The sequence below is a fragment of the Sceloporus occidentalis genome, unplaced genomic scaffold, assembly GCF_023333645.1.
Source record: "Sceloporus occidentalis isolate IW3139 unplaced genomic scaffold, rSceOcc1.0.p SCAF_1, whole genome shotgun sequence".
Lineage (NCBI taxonomy): Eukaryota > Metazoa > Chordata > Lepidosauria > Squamata > Phrynosomatidae > Sceloporus > Sceloporus occidentalis.
The window spans coordinates 71,874,405-71,901,675 of record NW_028316981.1 but is presented as its reverse complement, the minus strand read 5'-3'; the positions used below and the strand labels follow the sequence as shown (position 1 = coordinate 71,901,675).

Sequence of the window (27,271 nt, the reverse complement as noted above, 5' to 3'; positions counted from 1 at the left end):
GGAGCTCTGGACTTCATAATCAAATCAGACTGCCAGCTCTTTAAAAAGGAGATGGTCATAAAGCATGTCTTTTGTTGCGCTATCCTTTTGACAAAAGGTATGCTTTGACGACAATCTCCTCCAGGAAGAGAATGGAAGATGGCATGCGGAGGGGCTTGGAGAAAGCCGCCTCTCTTCTGTTCCTTTTCATCTTTCTGTTCTTATGCAGTAAAGCTCTTTGTTTCTGTTATCACCTCTATACCAATTACTCGACTGTGAGCTCTGCATGTCTGTTGCATATCCCAGGGTCGATTTTCTTGCCCGGGAATAATAACAGATCAAAGTAGTCATAGATGGTTGATACAAACCTAAGCTGATCCAAATTCAGGCAAAGTTGCATTAACCTATCTGGAATTCTGAAATATTCCAAAATCCAAAATTGTCAATTTAGGTGGCTGAGATAGGATGCCTATGCTTTCTGATGGTTCAATGTACACAAACTTTGTTTCATGCACAAAATAATTAAAAAATATTGTGTATAAGATGATGATAATGGCAAACCCCTCTGAAGAAATGTGCCAAGAAAATCCCATCACCTTAGTGTCGCCATAAGTCAGAAATTCTTGAATGCACACAATGACAACAGAAAATACCTTCAGACTATATGTGTAGAGTGTATATAAAATGTAAATAAATTTCATGTTTAGACTTGAGTCCCATTTCCCAGATATCTCATTATGTATATGCAAATATTCCAAAATCCAAAAGACAGCTGGTCCCAAACATTTTAGATAAGGAAGACTCAACCTGTATTTCTACATGCTCAACTGAATTTTCAAGTTACAGAACAAAAACATCCAACAAAGTGCAGCTGGTTCATGATCAAGTGCTGCCAATTTCCTTATCTGATCTATATGCAATGTCTCACCACAGTGTCTTACTTCTATGATCTGCAATATCAACCGCCCTCGAGTCCATCCATACATATGGCAACCCTGTGGATGAGACAGCTCCAAGACGCTTTATGTTCCACTGCTCTACTTAGGTCCTGTAAAGTTATACCTGTGAGGTCCTTAATAGAATCTATCCATCCAGCACGTGATCTTCCCATCTTTCTACTTCCCTCTACTTTTCCTTGGATTATTGTCTTTTCTTTTTCATGACTATGACAGCCTCAACTTTATCATCTTGGTTTCCAGGGAGATTTCAGGATTGATCTGTTCTAGGACCCATTTGTTTGTCTTTATGGTTGTTCATGCCCCCCTCCAAATCACCAGCCCTCAAAACCACCAAGTAAGGAGGGTGCCTTTTGCAGGAGTGGGAGACAAAATGTTCAGAAATATATAAGCCAGGGCTGAGCCCATTTTGACTGTCGACTTAGGGCTTCATCCTGGTTTATATTGTAGTGAGCTCTGAAATCAGATATGCTGCCCTATTAAGTTCCTAATGTATAGTGCTCTATGGTATGGGAAGTCTCTTTGGCATACACAGCATTTTGCAAGCACTTCAATCAAGACCTCATCAGCAGTAGTGCCTGGCTTGTGAGGGCTGTGTGAGTGCAATTGTTTGTTTTCCAGCCAAAGTTACGAGCATGTTTTCCCTCCACTTTGGTGATTCTCTTTAATGTGGTTGGCAAGAGAAACTTGAAGTGGAGGAAGGGAGGGGAGCATTCCCCTTGAGCCTTTGAATTTTTCAGTCTTTCATCCAGATGGAAGCTCCTCAGTTTTGCCTTCAGTTCACTTTCCATTTCAGCCTTTCCCTCTTCCTCAATTTTTCTTGCCACAGCTGTTTCAGGAGTACTTCTCCTTGCCCAAAAATTCCATCAAAGCTCACTAATACTGCTTACCTTTTTTTCTTAGAAACTTTCTCCAGTACATCAGCTATACCTCTTAACGTAATGAAAAAGTTTTGTTCAGGGTTGTCCCTCTATACTTATTAATGTTTATTCCCATGCACCCACCCACCCACAACCACTTCCTCTTTGTTGTTGCTGTTATTTTGTATTTTTGGCAGTTTGTGTGGCCTCTGGAGGGTCCCAGGGCAGAAGAGTGACCCCTGGACCCACCACAGTTGTCTGCTTATGGTTTAATTAAATTGAATTGCTGCACAAATAATGAAGGTTCCATGAAAAAAATGACTCATTTTCCCATGAGCCCTTGTGCACTGAGTAACGCTGCTAGAGTAATAATGTTTTAGCAGAGATTAGGAGATATAATGTCTGAGATTACCCTTTTATGACTTGCATGTTGTGTGGGAATAGAGCATGTGTTGCCCTCACATGCCAAGTTCCTTCAGGTGACGTTGCTCTTTCCTGTGCCTTTTGTGAAATTTATAAGCATGTCTCTTTCTGCCACTGTCTAATATGGTTTGAAACTAATTTAAATGCTATATCTTCTCCAAAATGAGATAAATGTGATTTCTCTATTTTTATTGGATGTCTAATGCTAAATCGTTATTTAATTATATTGTCTCTATCCACGTGGATTTTTTCAGATCGGAGTGATTCACAACTTGGATCGGGACACCTTTTTTGTTCTAAAGAACTAACATGTTGTGGTTCTTACTTTCAGTAGTTACTCCATCTTAAACCTAACTTGCTTTTTAAAATGCTAAACTGGAATTAGTGGCCCATTTCCACAACAGTCCAAACTACATGCTGCATTAGGCAAATGACTCCAAAATTAAAAAGAAGTAACACACAGTGTTGAGTCACATGTTCCAGCTGATTGGAGTGAGGAGTGGGGCATTATTACCAGGATCGGGATCATGGCTGCACTGTGCAGTTCAAGAGAAAAATGTGCACAATGTTAAACCATAATAATAATAATAATAATAATAATAATAATAATAATAATAATAATAATGACTTATTTATAGCCCGCCCAATCACAAGAAATCTGGGCGGGTTACAGCAATAAAAATACAGAGAATACTATAAAATAAAATACAATAAATAAATAAATACAATACAATAAAAGAGAGTGACGTGAGTTACAGAATTCAAAGTTAGACCTGATGGAACTGTATTTTTCACTCCCTCTCAGGTCTGATGATGACACTAGGTATGGAGGGAGGGTTCTTCTTCTTGAGGCAAGAATTTTGAAACCTCTTGCGTAGTTTGTCTCGCAGATTCTACTTTTTTGAGACCAGGTATTCATAATTCAGTCATCCATTTTCTGGACTGATATTACCTGTATATTCTGGGGATTTAGCCTACTTTTCTTCTGGATTTGGGATATCTTCCCAACATTTTTATGATGGTACGCTGATGAGGGAGCACTTCCATACTAATGGACATTTTAAGAAGGGTAAAGAGGGTATCCTTCTAGTGTTATGTATAACTTCTGATTATTCCTCAGGATTATTTCTCCTCTCCACTCTGTTGATTCTACACATCATTGTTACAGACAATTATATGATTTATGATTTACAGGTAAATACATCACAGGTGAAGGTTGAAGGTGAGGTGTTTGCTTCTTTTTGTAAAAAAATACAGCAGCAAAAATTTCTTTGCTTTTCAATCTTTAAAATATCACAAAACTGGTTTTCAAATGTCAATCAGACTCTTTACCCATCTCCATCGGAAATTACTCCTCTGTCTAGAGCTAATTAGGCTTGCTTGCAATGATCCAAAATCAGAAAAATGAAAGATGCCATTTTGTTCACCGCTACTTAAACACAGTTGGTTAGTCTGGTGATTTGGGGGAAAGAAGCATCTCTTCTTGGTGATGAAATCCCACTGGCTATGTTTCCCGGATGCTAGGTTGCTGTGAGCACTGGGACAGGTTGCTGACTGAAAACAACGGACTTATGTGAATCAGAACTGCACAGAAATTGTGTTTGTGGCTAAGATGAGTTTTTAATTCTGGATTTCCTATTTCAACCATGCGACCATTACTGAGTTACATTGGTGGAAACAAAAAACAAAACCTGATAGCCAGTCCCCAGTCAAGCATCTAGGCAATAATATCTGAATATATTGTTTAAGTTAATGACATGCTTTGTGCAGCATGAGTGTTCGTGCTACCCCTGCCCTCAGCTTCAGTCATCCTCATTTGTTCCAGGTTTCTTGCTTGTCAGCTCAAATGATGAATCACTGTTCTGCTACTACATTGTGAAAGAGTGAGAGTGATACCAAATGCATACTTTAAAATTATACTTACTTGAATCAACACCATTCATGCCTCTTTCAAATAAACAATATAGTGCTTTCTTGGAGACAAAAGTAAACTTCTGGAAGTGAGATTTGGGCAAGCCTTGTTTAAACAAGCCTCAGGTAATGCATTTTTTTCCAGCACTGAGTGATTTAGTGCTTGTTTTCATAAAGCCAGTCTGAAATTTGACAACATTGCTTCAGAGTAAGTGCTGAGCAGGAAAGTTCAGTAACTTACAACCAAGATATATATTCTCCTTAAAGCTGTGCATAGGTGGCCATGGCTCACTGACAGAACATATACCTTGCATGGAGAGAGTCCTTAGTTCAGCCCCTGGGATCTCCAGTTCTCAGGTAGCAGGAGAGGAAAGGAACCTTATTGAGAAGTGAGAAAGTCATGTGCCAGAGCAGTCCACTCTGACCCTCTATGCAAAATAGATAAATAACTGAAGAGTAGAAAAAAAGATCCAAGCTCGGCAAGTCACACTCTCTCAGCCTGAGGGGATGGCAATGGCAAACCATGGACTCTATTAAACTGGATAATTTTGAGTTTGTTAATACCGATGAAGTGGACAAGCTTCTTGGAAGCGTTAGGAAGACGACGCGCTCTCTTGATCCCTGTCCTTCTTGGCTGACCGCCCAGGGTGGTGATGCTGTAATCTTATTATTACAACGCATAATCAATGCATCTTCAGGAAGGGAAATTTCCATCTAGTTTAAAACTAGCAACGGTCAAACCGTTGCTCAGAAAACCCTCCCTGGACCCCCTGGTAAGGAACAACTACAGACCGGTCTCATTATTGCCATTTTTAGGTAAGGTGATCGAGAGAGCGGTCGCCTTCCAACTCCAAGCAGTTTTGGATGAAACCGATTATCTGGACCCATTTCAAACTGGCTTCAGAGCAGGATATGGAGTTGAGACCGCCATGGTCGCCTTAGTCAGTGATCTCCATCTGGGTATCGACAGGGGAAGTGTGACCTTGTTGGTGCTTTTGGACATCTTAGCGGCTTTCGATACCATAGACCACGGTATCCTTCTGGAACGCCTGAGGGAGTTGGGCATCGGGGGCACTGCGCTCCAGTGGTTCCGATCCTACCTCTCGGGTAGATTCCAGATGATGCAGTTGGGGGACACTTGCTCTTCTAAGAGGGAACTAACATCTGGTGTCCCTCAGGGAGCTATTTTGTCCCCCACTTTGTTTAACATTTACATGAAACTGCTGGGAGAGATCATCCGGAGACACGGGGCGCGGTGTTATCAGTATGTCGATGACACCCAAATATGTTTCTCTGTGTCTACGACTGATGCAGTGACTAAGGATGGCGTCTCTCCTCTGAATGCCTGCCTGGAGTCAGTAATGGGCTGGATGAGGGAAAACAAACTCAGTCTGAATCCAGAGAAAACGGAAGTACTGGTGATAGATTCCCCAAGCCCAGGGAAGGAAATTTATCAACCTGTCCTGGATGGGGTCACACTTCCCCTGAAAGACGAAGTTCGCAGTTTAGGAGTACTTCTGGACTCATTCCTGCAGTTGACATCTCAAGTAGATGCGACGGTCAGAAGTGCTTGCTATCAACTTTGGTTGATACGCCAACTGCGACCCTACCTGGGCCAAAGGGACCTTGAAACTGTGGTACATGCTTTGGTAACCTCTTGCTTAGATTCCTGTAATGTGCTCTACATGGGGCTACCCTTGTACCAAGCCCGGAAGCTTCAGTTAGTACAAAACATGGCAGCCAGACTGGTCACCGGCGCATCCAGGTTTGACCATATAACACCTATTCTGAAAAATCTTCACTGGCTGCCCATTCGCTTCCGAGCGCAATACAAGGTGTTGGTTATTACCTATAAAGCCCTACATGGCTTGGGCCCGAGTTACTTGAGGGACCGCATCTTCCCATATAATCCGCCCCGCACACTCAGAACATCTGGGAAGAATCTGTTGGAAACTCCATCTTCCAAATATGTTTCCACATCCCAGATGGCCTTTTCAGTGGCGGCCCCGCAGATCTGGAATAGTCTTCCTGAGGAGCTCCGTCTTATGACCCCCCTAGAAACATTTAAAAAGAGGCTTAAAACCTTCCTCTTTTGTCAAGCCTTCCCCCCCCACAAGGAATGAAGTTGAGTGTTCTTGATGCCATCAATTCTCTTACCCTATGAATGATTGTGTTCTGTATAATTGTATTACTCGATTTTATCTATTTTTATGTGTAATAGTTTTAATAATCTGTAAACCATTTTGATCTATGGAAAAACGGTATACAAATAAAATTTATTATTATTATTATTATTATTATTATTAAACCACCTCTGAAGAAACTTGCCAAGAAAATCCCATGATAAGTTTGCCATAGGATTTCCCTAAATCGAAAATGACTTGAAAGCACAGAACAACAACAACAGAAAAAAGAATGGCTTTTGTCTGATGCAATTATCACTGAATGTACATGAAGCTTTCAGAAGAATTCTTGAGGGCTGAATGTTCATCTATGGCTATGCAGAGATGATTATGTATGTATGTGAATGAAAAATTTGATTAATATTGATATTTACTTCAGTTTTGACCATTTTAGAGAGTTACACCAGTGAATATGATTGACTTTATCTGCTGGCAGTGGGAAAATGTATACTAGTTCTCAAAATTCTTCTAGAATGGTCAGTATTCTCATATTGACAATGTTGTCATTCACCAGAGTTTGGGTATAATTCTTATATATGCACTGAAATTCCATCTTAATATAGTGATACACCATTTATTTTCCCCAGCTTGTTTTTATTAATTAGCTTTTATTTTTTAAATATATATATATATAATTGCCCTTTAGGTTTCTATCTGAGATTAAAACAACAGAATCTCTTCAGTAAACCTGGTAACCTACTACAACAGTAAAGCCTGAAGATTAATATACAAAAGATAGTGTCATTTTTCAGGACCAATGGAACTTTAGGATGAGTTCCCAAACTCCAATGAGTTACAACTTTTGTTTGTTTCCTAAATTTTGGGAGAGTACATATGTGTCAAAGACATGATGTCACCACCAAGAAAGACCTGTTCCATGGAACTTCAAATTTAACCTCTCATTATAACAGAAGTAAAAGCTGGACACTCTTTCCAGGAGCACTTAGGAGAAAACATTCTGTATAAGGTATACTAGAATTGGTCTCTTCTCTTAAAGCTATTCGTAGATGTTTTTATTGACTGTGAAATGCCTGAACAATTCTTTTCCTTCATGGAAAATGAAAAGTGGAAGATAAATTCCCCCTTTAATTGAAGAACTGATGTTAATTGAATATACTTTGATAGTAGGGGATTATAAAAAGCAAGACAGGTTGATCTGTTCGGGGGGGGGGGAATGAAGAAGAAACATCAGGTTCTCAGGAATTCAGTTTACATAAGGGATGTGAAGATATGTGGGATCCTTCTGCATATTGAGAGATGCTCCCTGTGCCCAAATATATATATTGGATATGCATCATACATTTGGAATGTTGATGAGAATCTCACCATATGGTAACACTGTGGATCTACCCCCTGCCTAGCTTTCCTTTTCTTAGAGTGCCATTTGGTTGGGATTACTCCAGAACTTTCGGATAATGGATCTGTAAAATATGCTTATTCGTTCTTGTTTTGTCTCTTGGGAATACTACAGCTGTTGTACGCACTCTGTTGAAGAGACATTGCCAGATTAATATCTCATAGATGAATGGAATGGACCTCACTGTTCCATGTCATCAGGCCCCATCTCTGTTGCTGTTTCCTTCCATATTAATAATAATAATAATAATAATAATATGAATATGTTTTATTTATATACCGCTATTCCAAAGATCATAGCAGTGAACAGCAAGTAAGCTAATTAGCAAGTAAGCTAATTTGCCCCCAACAGTCTGGGTACTCATTTTAGCGACCTCGGAAGGATGCAAGCCTGAGTCGAGCTTGGGCCCTTTTGCTGGTCTTGAACTCGCAACCTTGTGGTTTTGAGTGAATGGCTGCAGTACAGGCATTTAACCACTGCGCCACCAGAAGCATGATTTTAAAACATCTAGGCCTAACCTCTGTGTGGGTACATGTTACCTATTTATCTACTTGCATTTGCATGCTTTTGAGCAGCTAGGTTGGCAGAAGCCAGTATTGGCATATTAAATATATAATTCAAAATGTAGTATTCAATTATGATAAATTCATTAATTATAATGAATGCCAACCCACTAGGCAAATCTCCTTTAATAGAAGGCTAAAGTAATAGTTCATTGTTGCAGGATTTTCTTTACTACAGTAGTTAACTTAACATGGATATTGCAATGTGGCAGAGCCTGAATGAGCTTTATCTCATAGAGTCTGCTTGCCAAAGGGGAAGGTTTACATTAACAACAGAACAACAACTAACAAGACCAGCACCTTGGCTCTCCAGTCAGTTTATTTAGGAAGGAAGAGATGCACAGATAAGGCTATCCCTATACTTTATGGCAATTTTCAAAGAGATGAAGGAAAGAGTCTTGTGACACCTTTAAGAATAACCAGTTTATTTGTAAACTGCCAGTTGTAAAGTATTGTTAAAGGGAAAGGAGACACACAAGTATAGATAGGTAATATCTGGTGGGGGACATACCGGCTGTGGGAGACATACAAGTATAGGTAAGTAGTAAGAAGGCTCTGCCAGACTGCAGTACCCATGTTCAGTTAACTGTTGTAGTAAAGAAAAACCTTCAACTTAAACGATTCCTTTTGCCTGCTAAGTCAATAGATGATTTGAAGGCAACACACAGGTTGACTTGAAGGCAACACACCAGATAGATAAGCAGTCTTTATCAATAGATATGATATTGGTAATAGTCCCACTAGAGTGGTTTGAATTCATTTTAGAATTCTGGGGTCTAAGTCCCACCAAATGAACATGGAATCAGTAACTCACAGTTACTGAACAAGAATAGAAAGTTCTGGGAAGCAAAAGAGGCATGTGATACCTAAGATCCATTTAGTTCCTACCTCTTGAAAAGTAGAAATCTCTGAGATTTTTGGGAAAAAGCATTTGTCAGCTGGAAATTATCGTGGAGGCGCCTGCCTGCAATAACTCAGTTTCTTTGGAACGAGCACCAAGCAGCACGCACCAGGCTAAGGATGGAGAGAGGGAGGAGGAGTGATGGCAACTTTCCATACAAGCAACAGTTCTGCTGGCTGTGAATTTCTTGCTCTCCCCCTAATCCTAGAAATAAACACTAAGACACAGAAATAAAGCAGTTATTTATTGGATTAATCAATCCCTGCATGGAGAGAGATTCTGTGTTTGAGAGGAAGGAATGGGGCTGTAATTTCAACTTCCAGAGCTGTCCAGTTGCCAAATCAGTCAAAGGAAATGCTCTGCTCATTGTAGCCAAGAAAGGCTATTCTCTATCTTCTTCAGTTTCTTTGGCAGGCAGAAAATAACACAACAATAAACAGGTTAAGCTCCTGCATCCAGCCATCACATCTTTAGGAGTGTGAACACACAATAAACTCCTGCCTGGGTGATTCCGAAGTCAATTAGCAGCTGGGTTTAGCTTGCAATTCATGGTCTTAGTTGGAGGGAAACAAATATTTTATCAGATATATTTCTTGCATTTTTAGGATTAACACTATCGCTGGAACCTGGTGGCCTGCGATTATGGAAATGCAGGCTGTGCCAGTTTTGGTTCTTCTATGGAATGAGACAGTAGAGATCATTTAGACTTGAATGAGCTTTGTGTCACCAAAGCATTGTTCAAGGGTGGAAGAAAAAGAGAGACTTGTGCCTAGGAATACCCCACTGGATCATTTTGGCTCCCCCCAACTGTTTTCTAGCAAGAGATTCTCTCAGGACATTTTTTGAGCTTGTCAGTTGTGGGTGATCCTGCCTGTCCTCTCAGACCTTCAGGGACAACTTGGTCCTTTGGTCCTATCAGTTAGAAGTAGAGGTGGTTTGGGACAGAGTGGAATGCTTTCTCCATTGTTGTGCCTAAACAGGGAAACTTCCTGCCCTTAGAGATGCAATTGGCCCTTCCCCTTTTGACCTTGACAGAAACCTTTTTATTCCAGCAGATTTGATATGCTCTTAAATCTTTGAATCATAGAGTTGGATGGGTTGAACCATCAGATGCAATAATTCTGCATCTTTGGAAAAGCACCTCTGCTCAGAATAACCAATCAGGAGCTAGACTGTCCTTACCTGATGGCTGTCCAGCATTGGTTTGAAGATCTTCTGCAAGAGAGAGCAAGCCCATACATGTTTAATAATTTATTTTTGTTGTCTGACTGTTAAGGTGAAGTTATGCTACTGTTAAACTGAAATATACACGATTGCAGTTTAAGCCCATTTCATTCAGTCCTGCCCTTTGGAGCAGCAGAATGAGTATGTGGTCTGTTCTCTGTGTTCTCTTTCAGAAGTTTGAACAGTGCTATCGTGTTTTTCTCCCCTCCCCTCCCCAGTTTCTCATTCTCCAGGCTTCTCTAGGCTATAAATACTATGGTCCAATCTCCAAAACACTTATTCTCCATTCTCTTGGCTATCTTACAGTATTTGTTTTCCTTTTAACCCACTCAGGCCTGAAACTACAACAATTTATTTTTTTTAGCTACCTTTAGTCCCAGTTCTGGAGAGAACAAGCAGGATATAAAACAACTAACAAAACACAGCACTCCAATCCAGATCTTTTGCTTGATAATATGCTGCTGCTAACTTGGTGCATTATTAGTTTGAGCCTGTTATTTTTAAGTCATTATAAGCTTGTCCTTAAAATTATATCACTGTTATCCACCTTGATTGTTACTAGTGTGAGATGGAAGGAATTTAACTATTTTAGCCAGTCAATAAGTTAAGTAAGGTCCTGTGGGGACAGATCTGGTCTAGGTATCAGGTGATGTGTGGCTGTGTATAGGAAAGAGAATGTAATTGTTTTCAGAAATCACAATGAAATTAATTTGGCCACCCTTCTGTTTACAGTTCCAAACAGCATCAATATAGCCTTGAAGGTCAGGTTCTTGTGGACTCTTGGGGACAGAACTTCAGAACAAATGGAATCAGAGAGCAAATCCTGATATCCTCTACCCCCTGGTGTTTAACTGAGCTTCGTTGTTTTTTTACATTCTGCTTTATTGTCAGCAGCTGTGAATTTCTCTTGAAAATTTGGCAGGAGAAAATGTTAAACTAAAATAAGGGATAAATCAAAATAAGATACTGTTATTTGCGATGACCAAAATATGGGAATTGGAATATCCACAGATAACTGTGAAATAAAGGAACAACAAAAAGGGATTAAAGAGCAGCATCCTTTCCAACATAAGGCTCCTTGCGGTGGCAGTATGAAAACAAAAGGGCTGCCTCTGAGTTGGTGTCTGAAATTGTAGGATGGGGGTGAGCACATAAAAGCAGGAACAACTCAAACCCCAGCAGTCTCTTTTGGAGAGATGAAGCTTCAGCAACCAAGTTTGGAATTTTCCATTTGATTTTGTGCTTGTGTAGTACACAAAATAAATGATTCCACACAGTTTTTGAGGTGGGGAGGGGAGATATAAAACATATGTCTTTGGAGAATTTAAAAACTATTCCAACTTCTGGACATAATTGTTGCAGAGGCAAAACCTGAAAATTAAAGTGTAAAAAGCCCACCCACATTTGTAAAATCCCACAAAGGAAGGAAAACCAGATATGAGAATTCTTATCCTACAAGATAGGGATGAGGGATTGTGTGGCCCTCAAGATGTTGTGGAACTCTTCAACTCCCATCATCTCAAACTAGTAAGGAAGAATAGCAATTAGCGCAATTATTAGTCCCAACTAGGACAGTCCCATTGAATCAATGGGAACTTGGCGATTCAAGACTTATGTAAGTTACATGGACTTAATAGGGCTACCCTGGTTCAGACATTTGGATTTAAGGCATTGATTGCCTTAAGCACTATGAATTTGAGCAGTTGCTTGTAAAGATATCGGCTTTGGAGGCCATCCCTCCTTGATTGTTAAATTAGCTAAACAGAAGAAAAAATTAGAAACTGCTAGAATAGAAGACAGTATCTATGCTTTTCTTATTTCTCAGTTTTTGTGTGTTTGGGTTTGATTCCTGAAGCCCAGTTTAAGCATATTCAGATGCCGTATTTAGTTATTTTAATAGCATACGCCAAAGCCTAGAGGGCTGCAGTAGCCACTTTCAGGCAGTTCCAGAGCTCTGCAAGGCTACAGCCTACATCTGGGTGAAAGGAAATGATGTCATGCCATACCTGGTTGCTTTTTTGGATAACCAGTTTTTTTAAGAGTAGGTTCTTGCTGTTTTAGCTAGGGGAATCATGTTAAAACAGCACATTTCAACATTTTAAAGATTTTTCAAGGGGGGGTTGTGATAAATGGTGGTGTTTGGGCTGAATGGAGGGGACAATTTTGGGAGCTTGAGGTGGTCAATGGGGGTGTCCTCTGGCTCTCCAAGGGGCTACATGAGACCTTTCAACCTCACTTTCCCCACTTTTAGTTTATAAGGAGGCCTCTTACTGGGAACATTAGCTGCCTCCCCTTCTGAGCAACATTTGTTTTTCTCTTTCAGAATGATGCTGGGGGACAACGGGTGCTAGTCAACAAGTGGAGCACCTTCAACAAGGCCCGGTTGGTGTGCTCTGTCCCAGGACCAGATGGCATTGACACGTACTTCGATGAACTGGGTAAGGGGAACGTTTTTCCTCACTTTTGTACAGGATAAGCTCTCCAGTATGTCAGTTAAAAGTCAAGGCCTGATTATTGGGGTCTACTTTAATGCAGTGTGAGAAAGGGGACTCAATGAGTGACTTGGAAGCATTTGATTCTACAACAATACTGAAACGGTGCTGATTAGTACCTTCTCAGAGTTCAATGTGGACCCCATGTAAGAGTAGGTGAGGGGGAAAAGGCAGCCCAGCCCACATGAAGCCCCTGCCTCGCTTTTGCAGACACTCATTTATCCCTCAAGCCTCACATAGTGCCCACCAAAAGGTCCCAAAATTCTTCTCAGTGAACCAGCTTGTCTTTTACAACCCCTCTGTCCCTCCTCCAAATCATCTAAATATAAAAAAAATCAAATGAAAATTATGGCAGTACAAACCAATATTTTTGGTCACTTTTGGATCTCGTTTTCACCCAATATTTAGTCAAAGTGCACTTTTATGGTCCTCTGCAGAAAATAAAATTGACTCTTGCCCCCATTGCAGTTGTCCACCCATGTTATATACAGTGCGCCCGCGTCACACACGGGCACACTATACATTGCTTCTTGCTTACACGGAAGCCGGACGACAATATAGACAATGGTGCATATGGCGCATGTACCGCACTGCCGCCACGTGCACGCACCCCATTGTTTCCCATAGGGCACGAGTATACGTGGATTTTTCCTTACGCAGTGGGGTCTGGAATGGATCCCCTGCATAAGGAGAGGGCCTGCTGTAATAGAAAACCCTAACTGATGGCCTGATGTATTGGCTGCTGAACTGCAAAAATAGAAAGTTGGGAGCAGTGAGTGCTAAGGTGAAACACATAAAAGCTTTATATGTCATTCAGTTCCTCTTAGTATAAAGTGTGGGTTCCACTGCAACAATGAAATAGTCCCCCTGCCCCATCTTATTAGTCGTCTAGGTGGTAAAAGAACTTTTGGGTTCAATAACTTGTATGCCCTCAGACAAAAGTAGGGTTTCCAGAAATCCATTTTGTAGGCAGAAAATGAAGGAACACAACTTAATAGGATTTTATGTCCTTCAAATGTGTATGTTAACAGACCAGTGGTCAGAATCCATTAAATAATGTGAACCAAACTTTTCTTAAACAGAGGATGTCTTTCTTCTAAGAACTAAAGATGGGAAAAGCCCTGAGGTCTATGCACTGTTTAGCACCATCAGGTGAGATTTTTGCTTGTGGGTGTTTGGTTTAGTCCTTTGCGGTTTTATTTTTAAGGCTGATTTAAACACACACACACACACATTTCTAGTTGCTGGTTACAGGATTGGGGTCTGCAATGACCTTGTGGGGTGGGAGGATGGAGAGACTGGGTACAGAGAAAAATGTGACAGTCTTCCTTTCTTCTCTGGTTGTTTCTTACCTAATAAACAAGGAGGACCTGATGCCATCGTAGTTCTTCATGTTCTCCCCTCCTTAGCCATAGACCAGGAATAGAGAACCTCAATTTGACCTTCTGAGCTTCCATGGATGGCCACACCCCTTCCTCATGATACCATCATTCAGTGGATTCTCAGCTTTTGTACAGGTTTCCTTTGATTCTAAAAGGCTAAAATACCACTTCCAAAGCTTCATTACTGAAAGGCAGTAAGACATTTAAACTAAAATATGCTGATATTTTTAGTTACCGTATATACTCAACTATAAGTTGACTTCATGTATTAGTAAAGGGCAAGTTTTGGGCCAACACTGTGGATTTTGATATGACCCATGGATAAGTTGAGGGTACTCTCTGTGCCTTGTCTCAGTAGCTGTTTAAAGATCTCTGGCTACAAGGGAAAAGGAATGTGCATGGAGACTTGGGTCCAAAACACACTGGAGAAATGTCTGACTCTGCTTTAACTGCATAGCTCCTTCCTATGGGATCTTGGCTTTGTTGTTTCTTGTGGCACCAGAGCTTTCCGACATAGAAGACAAAAGGTCTCACAGGAGACCAAACAAACTTGAGAAAACACAGAGATTTTTTTAGTTGAAGGTACCATAAGATTAGTGATAGAAGACAAGACAGGAAGAACTATCTCAGATCAGATAGTAGTGATCTTAGTGATGAAATAGTTGGCGAAGTCAGTAGGGAAAAATAATGAAGAGACGGGGGAGAGAAAGGTTTTAACAAAAAGTTGAAGCAGGAGAACAAACGCTGCAGGCCCTCTCATTGGTGCAGATCAATGATTTATAGTAATTCTATTTTGCCATAGACAGGGCACATAAGAAAGATAAAAGGATGAATTTATAATGAATAAAATTGGCCCACTCCCGGGACTTTTTCCAAAGACATTTGGCTGCTCAAAAGCAGGACCGGAGGAACCTAACAATGGGAGTAAGCCAGGGCTGAGGCCTATTCGTAGAGGAAGACCCGCGCACAGAAACAGGGGCAAAGCTGTCAAGAGTTGAAGAAAGAGTAGAGTTAAATAAAGACAACTCTGCTTTTCCTCAGTGAGGAAAAAAGAGGATCCTAAGAATTAGTCTGCCAGTTGGTCTGACATTAGTACCAAGAAAGATTCTAGAGTGGATCATTAAACAGAGAGTTTGTAAACATTTAGAAGGGGATGGTATAATCACAAAAATATCAACATGATTTTCTGAAAAACAAGTCATGCCAGACTAAACTGATCTCTTTTTGATAAAATTCCCAGCTTGGTAGATGAAGGGAATGCTGTAAATATAGCATATCTTGATTTCAGTAAAGCCTTTGACAATGTCCCCTATGACATTCTTGCAAACAAGCTAGTAAAATGTGGGTTAGACAATGCAACTTTAAATGGATTTCTAATTAGTTGACCAGCCAAACCCAAACAGTGCTCACCAATGGCTCTTTTTCATCCTGGAGAGAAGTGACCAGTTGGGCGCCACAAGGTTCAGTCCTGGGCCCAGTGCTATTAATTATCTTTATCAATGATGTGGACAAGAGAATAGAGGGCATGGTTATCAAATCTGCAGATGACAACAAATTAGGAGTAATAGCTAATACCCCAGAGGGCGATCAAAATTCAAAATGACCTTAATAGATTAGAAAGCTGGGCCAAAGCTAACAAAATGAATTTCAGGACAGAGAAATGTAAGGTATTGCACTTAGGCAGAAAAAGAATGAAATGCATAGATATGGGATGGGGGACACCTGACTTAAGGAGACTATGTGTGAAAGGGATCTAGGAGTCCTAGTAGACCACAAATTGAACATCAGTCAACAGTGTGATGTGGCAGCTAAAAGGCCAATGCAATTCTAGGTTGCATCAATAGAAGTATAGTGTCTATATCAAGGGAAGTAATAGTGCCACTCTATTCTGCTTTGGTCAGGCCTCAATTAGAATATTATGTCTAGTTCTGGGCCCCACAATTCAAAAAGGATGTTGCGAAGCTGGTGTGTGTCCAGAGGACAACCAAAATGCCCTGTGAGAAGAGACTTAGGGAGCTGGGCATGTTTAACCTAGAGAAAGACAGTTAAGAGGTGAGATGAAAGCCCTGTTTAAGGGATGTCATATTGAGAGATGGAGCAAGCTTGTTTTCTGATGCTCCAGAAAATAGGATGTGGAACAATGGATGCAAGCTACAGGAAAAGTGATTCCACCTCAACATTAGGAGGAACTTCCTGACAGTAAGGGCTGTTCGATAGTGGAACACACTCCCTCGGAGTGTGGTGGAGTCTCTTTCCTTTGAGGTCTTTAAACAGAGGCTGCATGGGCATCTGTCCGGGATGCTTTGAGTTCCTGCATGGCAGGCGGTTGGACTAGATAGTCCTTGTGGTCTCTTGGGGGCAAACTCATCAAATTTACAGATGACACCAAATTAGGAGGAATAGCTAATACCCTAGAGGATAGGATCAAAATTCAAAACGACCTGAATAGACTAGAAAGCTGGGCCAAAGCTAACAAAATGAAATTCAACACAGAGAAATGTAAGGTACTGCACTTAGGGCGGAGAAATGAAATGCACAGATATAGGATGGGGGAGACCTGGCTGAACGAAACTATGTGTGAAAGGGATCTAGGAGTCCAAGTAGACCACAAGTAAAACATGAGTCAGTAGTGTGATGCGGCAGCTAAAAAGGCCAATGCAATTTTAAGCTGCATCAATAAAAGTATAGTCTCTTGATCAAGAGATGTAATAGTGCCACTATATTCTACTTTGGTCAGGCCCCACCTGGAATATTGTGTCCAGTTCTGGGCACCACAATTCAAAAAGGACTTTGAGAAACTGGAGCGTGTTCAAAGGAGGGCGACTAAAATGGTGAAGGGTCTGGAAACCATGTCCTATGAGGAATGACTTAGGGAGCTGGGGATGTTTATCCTGGAGAAGAGAAGGTTAAGAGGTGATATGATAGCCTTGTTTAAATATTTGAAGGGATGTCATATTGAGGAGGGAGCACGCTTGTTTTCTGCTGCTCCAGAGAACAGGACCTGGAGCAATGGATGCAAGCTACAGGAAAAGGGATTCCACCTCAACATTAAGAGGAACTTCCTGACAGTAAGGGATGTTCAACAGTGGAACACACCCCCTCGGAGTGTAGTGGGATCTCCTTCTTTGGAGGTCTTTAAGCAGAGACTGGATGGCCATCTGTCAGGGATGCTTTGATTGAGAGTTCCTGCATGGCAGGGGGTTGGACTGGATGGCCCTTGTGGTCTCTTCCAACTCTACGATTTTATGATTCTATGGCCCATTACAAACGGGCATAAAGTACGGACTGGGTCCGTATTAGGATTGGAAAGGGGCGTCACTTCCAGATGCCCCTAACACTAATACGGACCGAGTCCGTACAAAATGGCGGCACCTGTTCCACACGGGGGCTGCCATCTTTACGTAGCGCACATGACGCTGCGAGTGCACCATTGGCACCTCGCGGCGTCATATCCACGCCACAAAAAAAAGCACCATTTTGGCGCTTCTTATTTGCAGCGCAGAGGAGCCTCGCGGTTTGGACGCTGGGGCTCGTCAGCACTGCAAATGAAGGCGCCGCCCCTTCTGGGCGGTCTGTAATGCGCCTATGATTCTATTGCAACTGTGTGATTTTAAGATTCTATCCTTTTGTTTTACCAAGAAGCGCTTGCTCTTGTCTGTATAAGCTACCTTCACATAGTAAGGCATAAGGTAAGATAATACGACATCTCTACCTATCCTGTTACTTTCACATGAAGTTACACGATTACTTTCACATTGTAAGCAAAATATTGTTGTTGTTAACTTCCCTTAAGTCAACCTCGACTCATGGCAAACCTCTGAATGAGACTTCTCCAAGATCCCCTATCCTATACACCTCTGCTTGGGTCCTGCAAACTCAGACCCATGACCTCCCTAATTGTGTCTATGTATTTGGTGTGCAGTCTTCCTCTCTTTGTACTACCCTCTACCTATCCTGGCATTATTGTTTTTTCTAATGAGTTGTACCTTCTCATGATGAGGCCAATGTATGACAACCTCAATTTGATTATCTTGGCTTCCAAGGAGATTTCAAAGCTGATCTGTTCAAGGGCCCATTTGTTTGCTTAGGCAGTCCACAGTATCCTCAACCCTGGTGGCGCAATGGTTAAATGCCTGCACTGCAGCCACTCTCTCACAAACCATAAGGTTGCGAGTTCAATACTAGCAAAAGGGCTCAAGCTCGACTCAGGCTTGCATCCTTCCGAGGTCGCTAAAATGAGTACCCAGATTTTTGGGGGCAATGAGCGTACACTTTGTAAACCACTTAGGGAGTGCTTAAGTGCACTGATAAGCGGTATAGAAATGTACTTGCTATCGCTATTGCTATTGCTCAACACTCTTCTCCAGTACCATATTTCAAATTAACTGATTTTCTTCTTTTCAGCTTTTTTCACTGTCCAGCTCTCACATCCATGCATGGTGATGGGGAAATGCATTGATTCTAACTTCATTGTGCTCAGTTGTATATCTTTACTCTTTAGGATCTTTTCCTGTTCTTTCATAGTTGCCCTCCCAATTCCAAGTCTTCTAATTTCTTGACTGCAGCCACCATTCTGATCAATGCTTGATCCTATGTACAGGTACCATTTTGATCTCCTCATTGTGTAGGTTGAATTTTTGTATTCCTTGCATAGTCATTATTTTTGTTATCTTTATGATCAGAATTAAGACTGCCCTTGCACTTTCATCTTTGTTCTTCCTTAGCAATTGTTCCAAATCTGCTAGCAATATAGTGTCATCATCATAGCTAAGATGGTTGATGTTCCTACCAGTATCTTCACTCCTTCTCCTTCTGAGTCTAAACCTGCCTTTCTTGTGATATTTTCTCCATACTACTGTAGTTGAACAAATAAAGTGATAGAATGCAGCCTTGTCTGATCCCTTTGCCAGTCTCCATATTCTGTTCTAACAGTTGCCTCTTGTCCTGAGTACAGCTTTCTCATCAGGACTATCAGATGTAGTTGCACTCCCATGGCCTTAAGAGACATCCATAGCTTTTCATGATCTATACAGTCAAATGCTTTGCTATATTCTATAAAGCATATTATTATTAATATAATATAATACTATTAAGCATATTTTATAGTTATAAACCATATTACAATATTGAAATAGTTCTCAGGGTGGCATATGGGTAAAAATATTGAAGGTTTTCAGTTGGAAACATCACTCTGAAATTTAATTTGTTTACCTACAATTTGAATATGTGCTCTAATAATTATTAAAACAATATTTTTGGTCAGGTGAGTGTTTTCTCCAAAGAGGTTCTTATTATGCCTAACCTTTCTCATTTCAGCAATGTCTTCCAAGGCTTTGCCATCTGTGTATATCGTATGGCAGACATCTGGGAAGTTTTTAATGGACCATTTGCTCATAAAGATGGTCCAGATCATCAGTGGTCAGCTTATGAAGGCAAAGTGCCTTACCCAAGACCAGGAGTTGTAAGTATATTTCTAAAAATATTTGCAAAGGAAAGGTGCATTATGGGTAGTTACATTCACTACAGACATTGATGATGAATGCACAGCAAACTTCTTTCATAATCTGGCCTATTGCTGTCTCCACCTTTTTAATGTTGAAATTCCTAGTCAAAGGCTCTTCTGATTTTGAAGATTTATCATGCCCATCCTTCAACCTCTAGCTGTGTGTCTTGCCCTATCCAAAAACAAAAACGCCCACCCAAAATGTTAAAATGGGACCTAAATGCAGCTGAACTTAACAGCATTATTAGCAAACATGTCATGGTATTTTAAAAATTAAATACCAGGAGTTAATGTGGAGGAGAAGTTTAAGGTTAAGTCTTTGTGCCCAAACTGCGCTTTTTCCTAATGTTGATCACCTCACAAGAAGTGGAGAAAGTTTTACTTACAGTATGCTGTTGGCTGGGGAGAGAGTGATTAAATATCCCCCACCCCACTTCCCGATATTCTGTTATCTCTCACTTCACTCTTGGAATTCATTTTTGTAAAGTGCAAATCACTTTATTAACTACACATATAGGTTTAAAGATGGGTTTAATGAAGTATGTGTTCTTGCACTATAGTTCCTTGGGTTTTGCCAGTTGTTGCCACCATTCATTCCATTTTTTCAGGGGGCTGTTGGTAGCAATTTATTGAATCTGCACTAGCGCTCATCGAAAGGTTTTATTTTTTACAGTTGGGGCATGATTTGCTGAGGTGCTTCAATGGTTTGAATTTTCTCCTCTTTGATTTTTTTATTTCCCCCCCTTAAGTGTTATATTACAAAAAAGACTTACGAATGCTCATGCTACATTCTCTTCTCTTACTTTTTTTCTTAAACATGCTTTTAAGATTCAAAGGGATCTTGTAGCACCTTTGAGACTAACTGCAAGAGAGACTCTTTCAGTTAGTTTCAAAGGTGCTACAAGATCCCTTTGCATCTTAAATGCATGTTTAAGAAAGGAAGGAAGGGGACATTTTGTTAAACTATATCTTAGAATCAAAGAGAAACCCACACAAGCATAGAAATAAATATATATCTGGTACTAGGGAATTACCAGAAAATAGTCCAGGACAACCAAAACATTGTTTTTGCCCTGTTTGGAGGAACTCATAGTTATCTATACAAATAAGGTTGCCTTAAACTTGGAAATATTACTTGTTTTGATTAAAATTCCCATAATCCCTAGTCCTGCTGGCTATGTTGATAGAAGTTCTGGGAGTTATAGTCCAAAAGGTAGGTTTTTCAAACTGTGATCTAAACACTCTTAGACATGGGTAGAACCAGAATGACTTGGTTTTAAAACAGGAAAGAAGCCCAGCCTATCTTAAAATGCAATGCCAACAATAGGTTAAGGTGTTATTTGACATTAGTATGGCATATATCCATATGCCTCCTCAAACCACTCTTTAATACTGATGAGCTACTTGGTAGTTTGTGACTAGCACAAGGTGAACTGAAAATTCAATACAAAATGAACTTAGCTGACTTTCAATATCCTGCAGAGAGAAAACATCCCGAGCATTTTCAGGGATTAAGCAGGGCACTGTTGTATGTGTTTATAAATTAGCATATGCAAACCAGTTATTTTTCTTGGTTGAGCATTGTCAAGGCTCATGCCAAGATGAAAAGCTGGAAGTGATTAACGTTTTCAAAGACACAACATTCTGGTCAGGAAACAGACACTCCTGATGTCTAGTTGTAAATATTTGCATTATTGCAAATAACCAAAATGCTCCCTTCTTCAACCTCAAAACATCTCAAATGATTAAAGCATAGTTCAAGATAGACTATATACTTCAGAGCAAGTTCCAAGAGGAGCAAATGGCTTGTATGTCAGTGAGGGAGCACATACTTTCAAGGGAAATGGTCCCAGGTGGTAACTTTGGGTAGAGCTGTGAAAGAGTCCTGCCTGAAACCAGCAGAATCCATGCCAAATTGTGTAGGGCAGGGGTGGGCAAAGTATTGTCCTCCAGATGTTGTTCTAGGCATTTCTCCCCTTTACCTTAGCTGCCTAGGACTAGTAGGAGTTATAATGCAATAACACTTTGAGGGTGGCATAACCTCCACTCTCTGTTGTAGAGGATACTGTGCTAGATGGACCAGTTGTCTGGCTTGGCAGCAGGGAACTTCTTTATCATAAAAAAGTAGCATATTACTCTGTTAATAGTGATTTCAGAAGCTTGCATGAACATTATCCAATCAGAATAATTAATTATTATGAGATTTAGTGTAATGTATATATTTAGGTTAGATAACAAAAGTAAACTACAAGTGCACACACCTCACAAGTTCTCTGTTGAGACTTCTGCTGTTTGACTAATTTATACAATATTCTCAAGAGTTCCTGAATTGTAGTGGTTGAAGATGACTCTTATTTAAACAGATGTTTAGCCTGATCCACCAAAGCAGTCACTATGTTCTCTAAAGTTGTGCTCCAAATCATTTTTGTAAGGTAGTGCATATTGGATGCTTTCATGTTGACAAATGACATTGCTGACAAATAGATAGACAGCATACACAGGGCCACCACTGTTGCTGAAAGGGTATCATTTCTCATCACTGCCAGTGTCCCAGCAAAACCACCAATCAGCCAAGCCGGCAATACTCCTCCACCAAAGACTACCCTGATGAGGTTCTACATTTTGCACGTGCCCATCCACTGATGAGCAAATCTGTGTATCCATTCCATCGCCGACCTGTGCTGGTGAAAACCAACCTACAACACCACCTGCGACAGATTGTAGTGGACCGTGTGGAAGCTGAGGATGGGCAGTATGATGTGATGTTCATTGGCACAGGTCAGTGTGGATCACATGGAGCGTTAAGCCTTAGCCATACCTGGAGAGCTACATCTTCTGGGTCGAAACACTCTCCTTAATTATATCCATGGTTGTTGTTATGGATAAAAACATTGTGTTTAGAATGCCTATGTCCCCAAGACTGATATGGAGGAAAAGAAGGTTCTGGATTGAGTACGGTCATAAATTAGAAATATTGCTCTCAGAACTAATGTTGCCGAATCTCAAGGTCAGGCCCTGGACTCTCTTTTCTCAGGATGAGAGAACGGTCTTGGAAAGTATCTGTGTTTGTATTTTCTTTATTTACTATACATGATGTTTTTGATTTGAATGATATACTCGGAGTAACTGCAGCTGATGTGTAAAGTCTTTTGCTTATCAGGGGCTGCTCATTGTACCAACAAATTTGTAATATCACCACATCCCAGTCCTTCATTCTCAGGTTTTTGCTCTGATATCTCAGGGCCTGGGCTAATTCATACTTGACAATCCTGCCCAGAACCCCCTAGTCAATCCAAACAAGTATTCCCCTGCCCCAGCCTGAGTACTAGTGATGCCTTTGGTCAAGTTAATATTTCATAGGTAGGGTGAAACCCTATTGGCATCGGCAAGGTCATATCTTCTTGCACAGAGCTTCTCCTAAAGTTTTTCAATAGTGATCTCTCCTTAGTTCTTCCTTGTTGAGTTGTCCACTCCCATCTGTGGTTTTCCTTTAATTTTTTGAATGTGACTGTCTTTAGAGTGTTCTGCTTAGCATTTTTCTTGCTTTGGTTCTGTTTGAGCCCACTGTAGTAATTTTGATGTTTCCTTGTCTTCTGTTGGGTGCACTATGTTCTCAGGTGTGATGAAGTCTTTCTTTGACTAGGTGCAAGAAGCAGAAAAGTATTCTTCTGGCCAAGGTTAAGGAAGGACAAAGAGATCATACTTTTTCATTTTTCCCCAGTGAGCCTCTCCCCCCCCCCCCCCAATATGGTGGGAAGTTGGGCAAGCGATTCTCTGTCTATTGCAAAACCAGTTTTCCTTCATTTAGATTTTTCACCAATTCTGTGTTTATGTTTTATGCTACATAACTCTACATGCTTGATCCCACACTCTTCAAGTTTGGTATATTATCTAATGGGATCAAAATGAAGATCACAAGAGTTTGACACAGTCAGTCTATTTCTGAAAGAACACTTAAGATTTCTTCTTTATTATTATTATTATTTGCTCTAGAATGTATATGTTCATACTAATTTGAACAAACCCAATATATAGATTTATGTTGACATTCCAAATATTTTTGTGCAAGTTTAGGAGCAATTTGTTTGCAAGTTTAGGAGCAAATAAGTGCTGGGTATTTTTTAAAAAAGAAAATTCCTTTCCTTTCCTTTCTTTTCCTTTCTTTCTCACTCCATGTTGCATGCAATTGAATGTGGGGTGTGTAGAACCCACTGCACGAAACTTTGTGTAGGTTGATGTCAGCATTATCAACATCAGATAGACTACCTAGCAGTTTATAAAGTAAAACATTCCAATGGCAGAAGGAGTAAAATGGATATCCACATTCACACATACAGTTCATGGCATAAACTGAAAGGCACCTTCTACATGTTTTCATTTCCAAAAGCAACTCTTTCCTTATCAGGGAGCAAAGTATGGTCTCTAGCACGAACAAACTATGTTTACACAATGTGAAGTTGAAGGTTTTCACAGCTGGCATCCATAGTTTTTTGGGGCTTTTTGGGGCAATGTGGCTGTGTTCTGGAAGAATTTCCTGACATTTCGCTTACATCTGTAGCTGGCATCTTCAGAGAATGGTGGCATGGAGGTGTGTGGCATATATATATAATGTGTGATTCTTGATTGAGAGAAAGTGGTTGAAATGTTAACCTGTGTATTGGTCTGGGTGAATGGCAAGGCCTCAGGATGGCAGAATATGCAAGGAAGATTTGTGTCTATTTAATTAGTGATCACTTCCTCTCAACCAAGGGTCACACAATATATATACCCCACTCACTTCTGTGTCACCATTCTCTGAAGATGCCAGCCACAAATGCAGGCAAAACATCAGGAATAAATTCTTCCAGAACACAGCCACATATTCTGAAAAATCAACAGCAAGCTATGTTTACACTTTTCTGTCCATAATAATAAAAATATTAATAAAATATTTATTTATATATATCGCCTCTCCCTTCCAGGATCTAGGCAGGTAACAACAAAACAGATATACAGACAATAATAAAATTTCCCTAATCCTCCCTCCTTCTGCTAAAATTACACCTAAATATCAAGATACAATACAGTATCCTCAGTATAGTGTACTTGGTTACAAATTTTGTAACTAAGGATCAACACAAGTCGAATTATTCCAAGAGACCATCAGCAGAGGCGGTGAAAGAGTGAACGGATCAATATGATTAATTCAGCCGGAGGTTAGTCTGGAAGTTAGTGTTTTCTTTGGCTGGAGTAGGTTCCTCCTAGAGGACCTGAGTGCGCAGGAAGGATTGTATGGGAGGAGGCGTTCCTTCAAGTATGCTGGACCCAAGCCATGTAGGGCTTTATAGGTAATAACCAACACCTTGTACTGAGCCCAGAAGCTAATAGGCAGCCAATGAAGAGATTTCAATATAGGTGTAATAGGGTCAAATTTAGCTTTACCTACAACCAACCTGGCTGCCATATTCTGAATCAGTTGCAGCTTCCGAACGTGGCACAAGGGTTGCCCCATGTACAGCGCATTACAGAAATCAAGATGAGAGGTTACCAGCAAATGTACAATTATTTCTAGGTCCCTCTGCTACAGGTAGGGTTGCAGCTGGCATATCAGCCAAAGCTGATAACACGCTTCAACCTGGGAAGTCGCTTCAACCTGGGAAGACAGCTGAAGTGACGAATCCAGAAGTACCTCCAAGCTGCAGACACAGTCCTTTAGGGGAAGTATGACCCCATCCAGGACCGGTGAACAAATCTCCATACATGGTGTAGGATTTCCTATAGCAAGTACCTCCGTTTTATTTGGATTCAATTTAAGTCTATTTTCCCTCATCCAATCCATTACTGACCTCAGACAGTCATTCAGAGGGGAGATACCTTCCTTGGTCACTGAAGCAGTCAGAGATATAGAGAAACAAATTTGGGTGTCATCAGCATATTGATAACACCCCGCCCCATGTCTCTGGATGATCTCACCCAGTGGCTTCATGTAAATGTTAAACAGCATTGGGGACAGAATTGCGCCCTGAGGGATGCCCGACCTGAGCACCCTCTTGGACGAATAACTGTCCCCAAGCGACACCATCTGGAATAACAGAGACATTCAAAGAAGAGTAGGTTTAAATCTTGGTCCAGGTGATATGTGATTGCATACATTGTCTTATTTCAGCATCTTTCTTTTCATTCTGCCTTCTAGATGCTGGCTCAGTACTGAAGGTCATAGCCCTTCAGGGAGGGAACTCTGCAGCACCTGAAGAAGTCATTTTGGAGGAGCTTCAGTTGTTTAAGGTGATGTAAAAAGGCAGTACTTAAGCAAGCTTATGTGTGCGATTTACACAGACCAAAATAATAATTGTGTTCCATGGGTCATCAGGAACATGTTGTACATGGGTCTTCCATTTGTTTACACATTCCTGTTACAGTGTAGATGTATATTTGTGGATTGATGCACTGCTCCTCAGAGTGGTACTCCATGGCCATGGTCTGAAAGTTATTGGCAGATAGGCTGCAACTAGTGTCCAGAAAAGAAAGAAATAGGTGTAGTCAAGGGGCACAAATATTATGCCAGCCCCAGGCACATTGGGAAAGAGGCTCTGCCAGTTCCCCCCATCAGGTAGGTTAAGATGCAGTGGACTAATTGACAAAGCTCTCCAACTTTGTGTTTATGTCGCAGAAGAAGTAAAGTTTGTTACAGCCCTGTTAATGTGCAGACTTGTCCTTTTATCTTATGCCATAGATATGTGCTTTAATTTTGTTGCAAGTTCTCAGTAGTAGACCTATTTAATGAACCTTGTATATGCAAGGCACACATTGGCTGCCCTCTGTGGTGATATATAAGAAAAATGCACACCAATGTACATATCAGCTTTTTTTTAAGATATGTTGGTGGCCAAGATATGTAAAAGTCCACAATTAAAGTTCTGCTCTATAATTAAGTATAGTACTGAATAGATTTATATTGTTTATGAATGTAAAAGGACAGTGAGATCTTGTGGATTATGAGAGCAGCCTGTTATGTGTCTCACCTGTTTAGCCCAGGGATGAGAATTAAGCAGCCTTCCAGATGTGGTAAGTGGACTGCTTTCAGCCAGCATAGCCAGTGATGAGGAATGTTGAGAGATGCAGTTCTCCTGCATTGGGAGCATGACATGATTCCTACCATGTCTAGCCCAGTGCTTTCCCAGGCATAGGTCCACAACATTGTACAATGCCTGATGGGGAAAAAGAATGAGAAAGGAGCTTTTTGAGTGTCCAAAAACCCTGACAATGAAAATCCTCCTCAAGCCTCTTTCTCATTTTTCTCTGCCTCAAAGAGAACTGAAGTCTACTCCTGCCTTCTACCACTGAGTCACCCAGGAGGGCCAGCCCAGTGGAAGATCATCTTTGCAGGCTATAGTCAAATAGTCAGCACATAGTGATGATCTCTGCATTATTGCGAGCAAACTTAAAAACTAGTAATGAGGCTACAGCCTGCTAATCCTCACCTTCCTTCCTTCCTTCCCCATCCCTGGTGCCATGAGGGGTGGGTGGAAGCCAGGAGAGGATGTTAGTAGAGGATTCC

At 40.7% G+C, this 27,271-nt stretch overlaps 1 protein-coding gene across 1 annotated transcript in view; it reads left to right on the top strand.

Moving 5' to 3' along the window:
- Nucleotides 1-27,271, top strand: part of SEMA3G (semaphorin 3G) — a 109,750-nt gene that overhangs the window by 68,936 nt on the left and 13,543 nt on the right. The window contains exons 8-12 of the mRNA XM_089524676.1: nt 12,681-12,795; nt 13,932-14,001; nt 19,548-19,692; nt 22,281-22,512; nt 25,907-25,998. Coding sequence (XP_089380802.1) covers nt 12,681-12,795; nt 13,932-14,001; nt 19,548-19,692; nt 22,281-22,512; nt 25,907-25,998 — 654 coding nt within the window. The remainder of the gene's footprint in view (nt 1-12,680; nt 12,796-13,931; nt 14,002-19,547; nt 19,693-22,280; nt 22,513-25,906; nt 25,999-27,271) is intronic.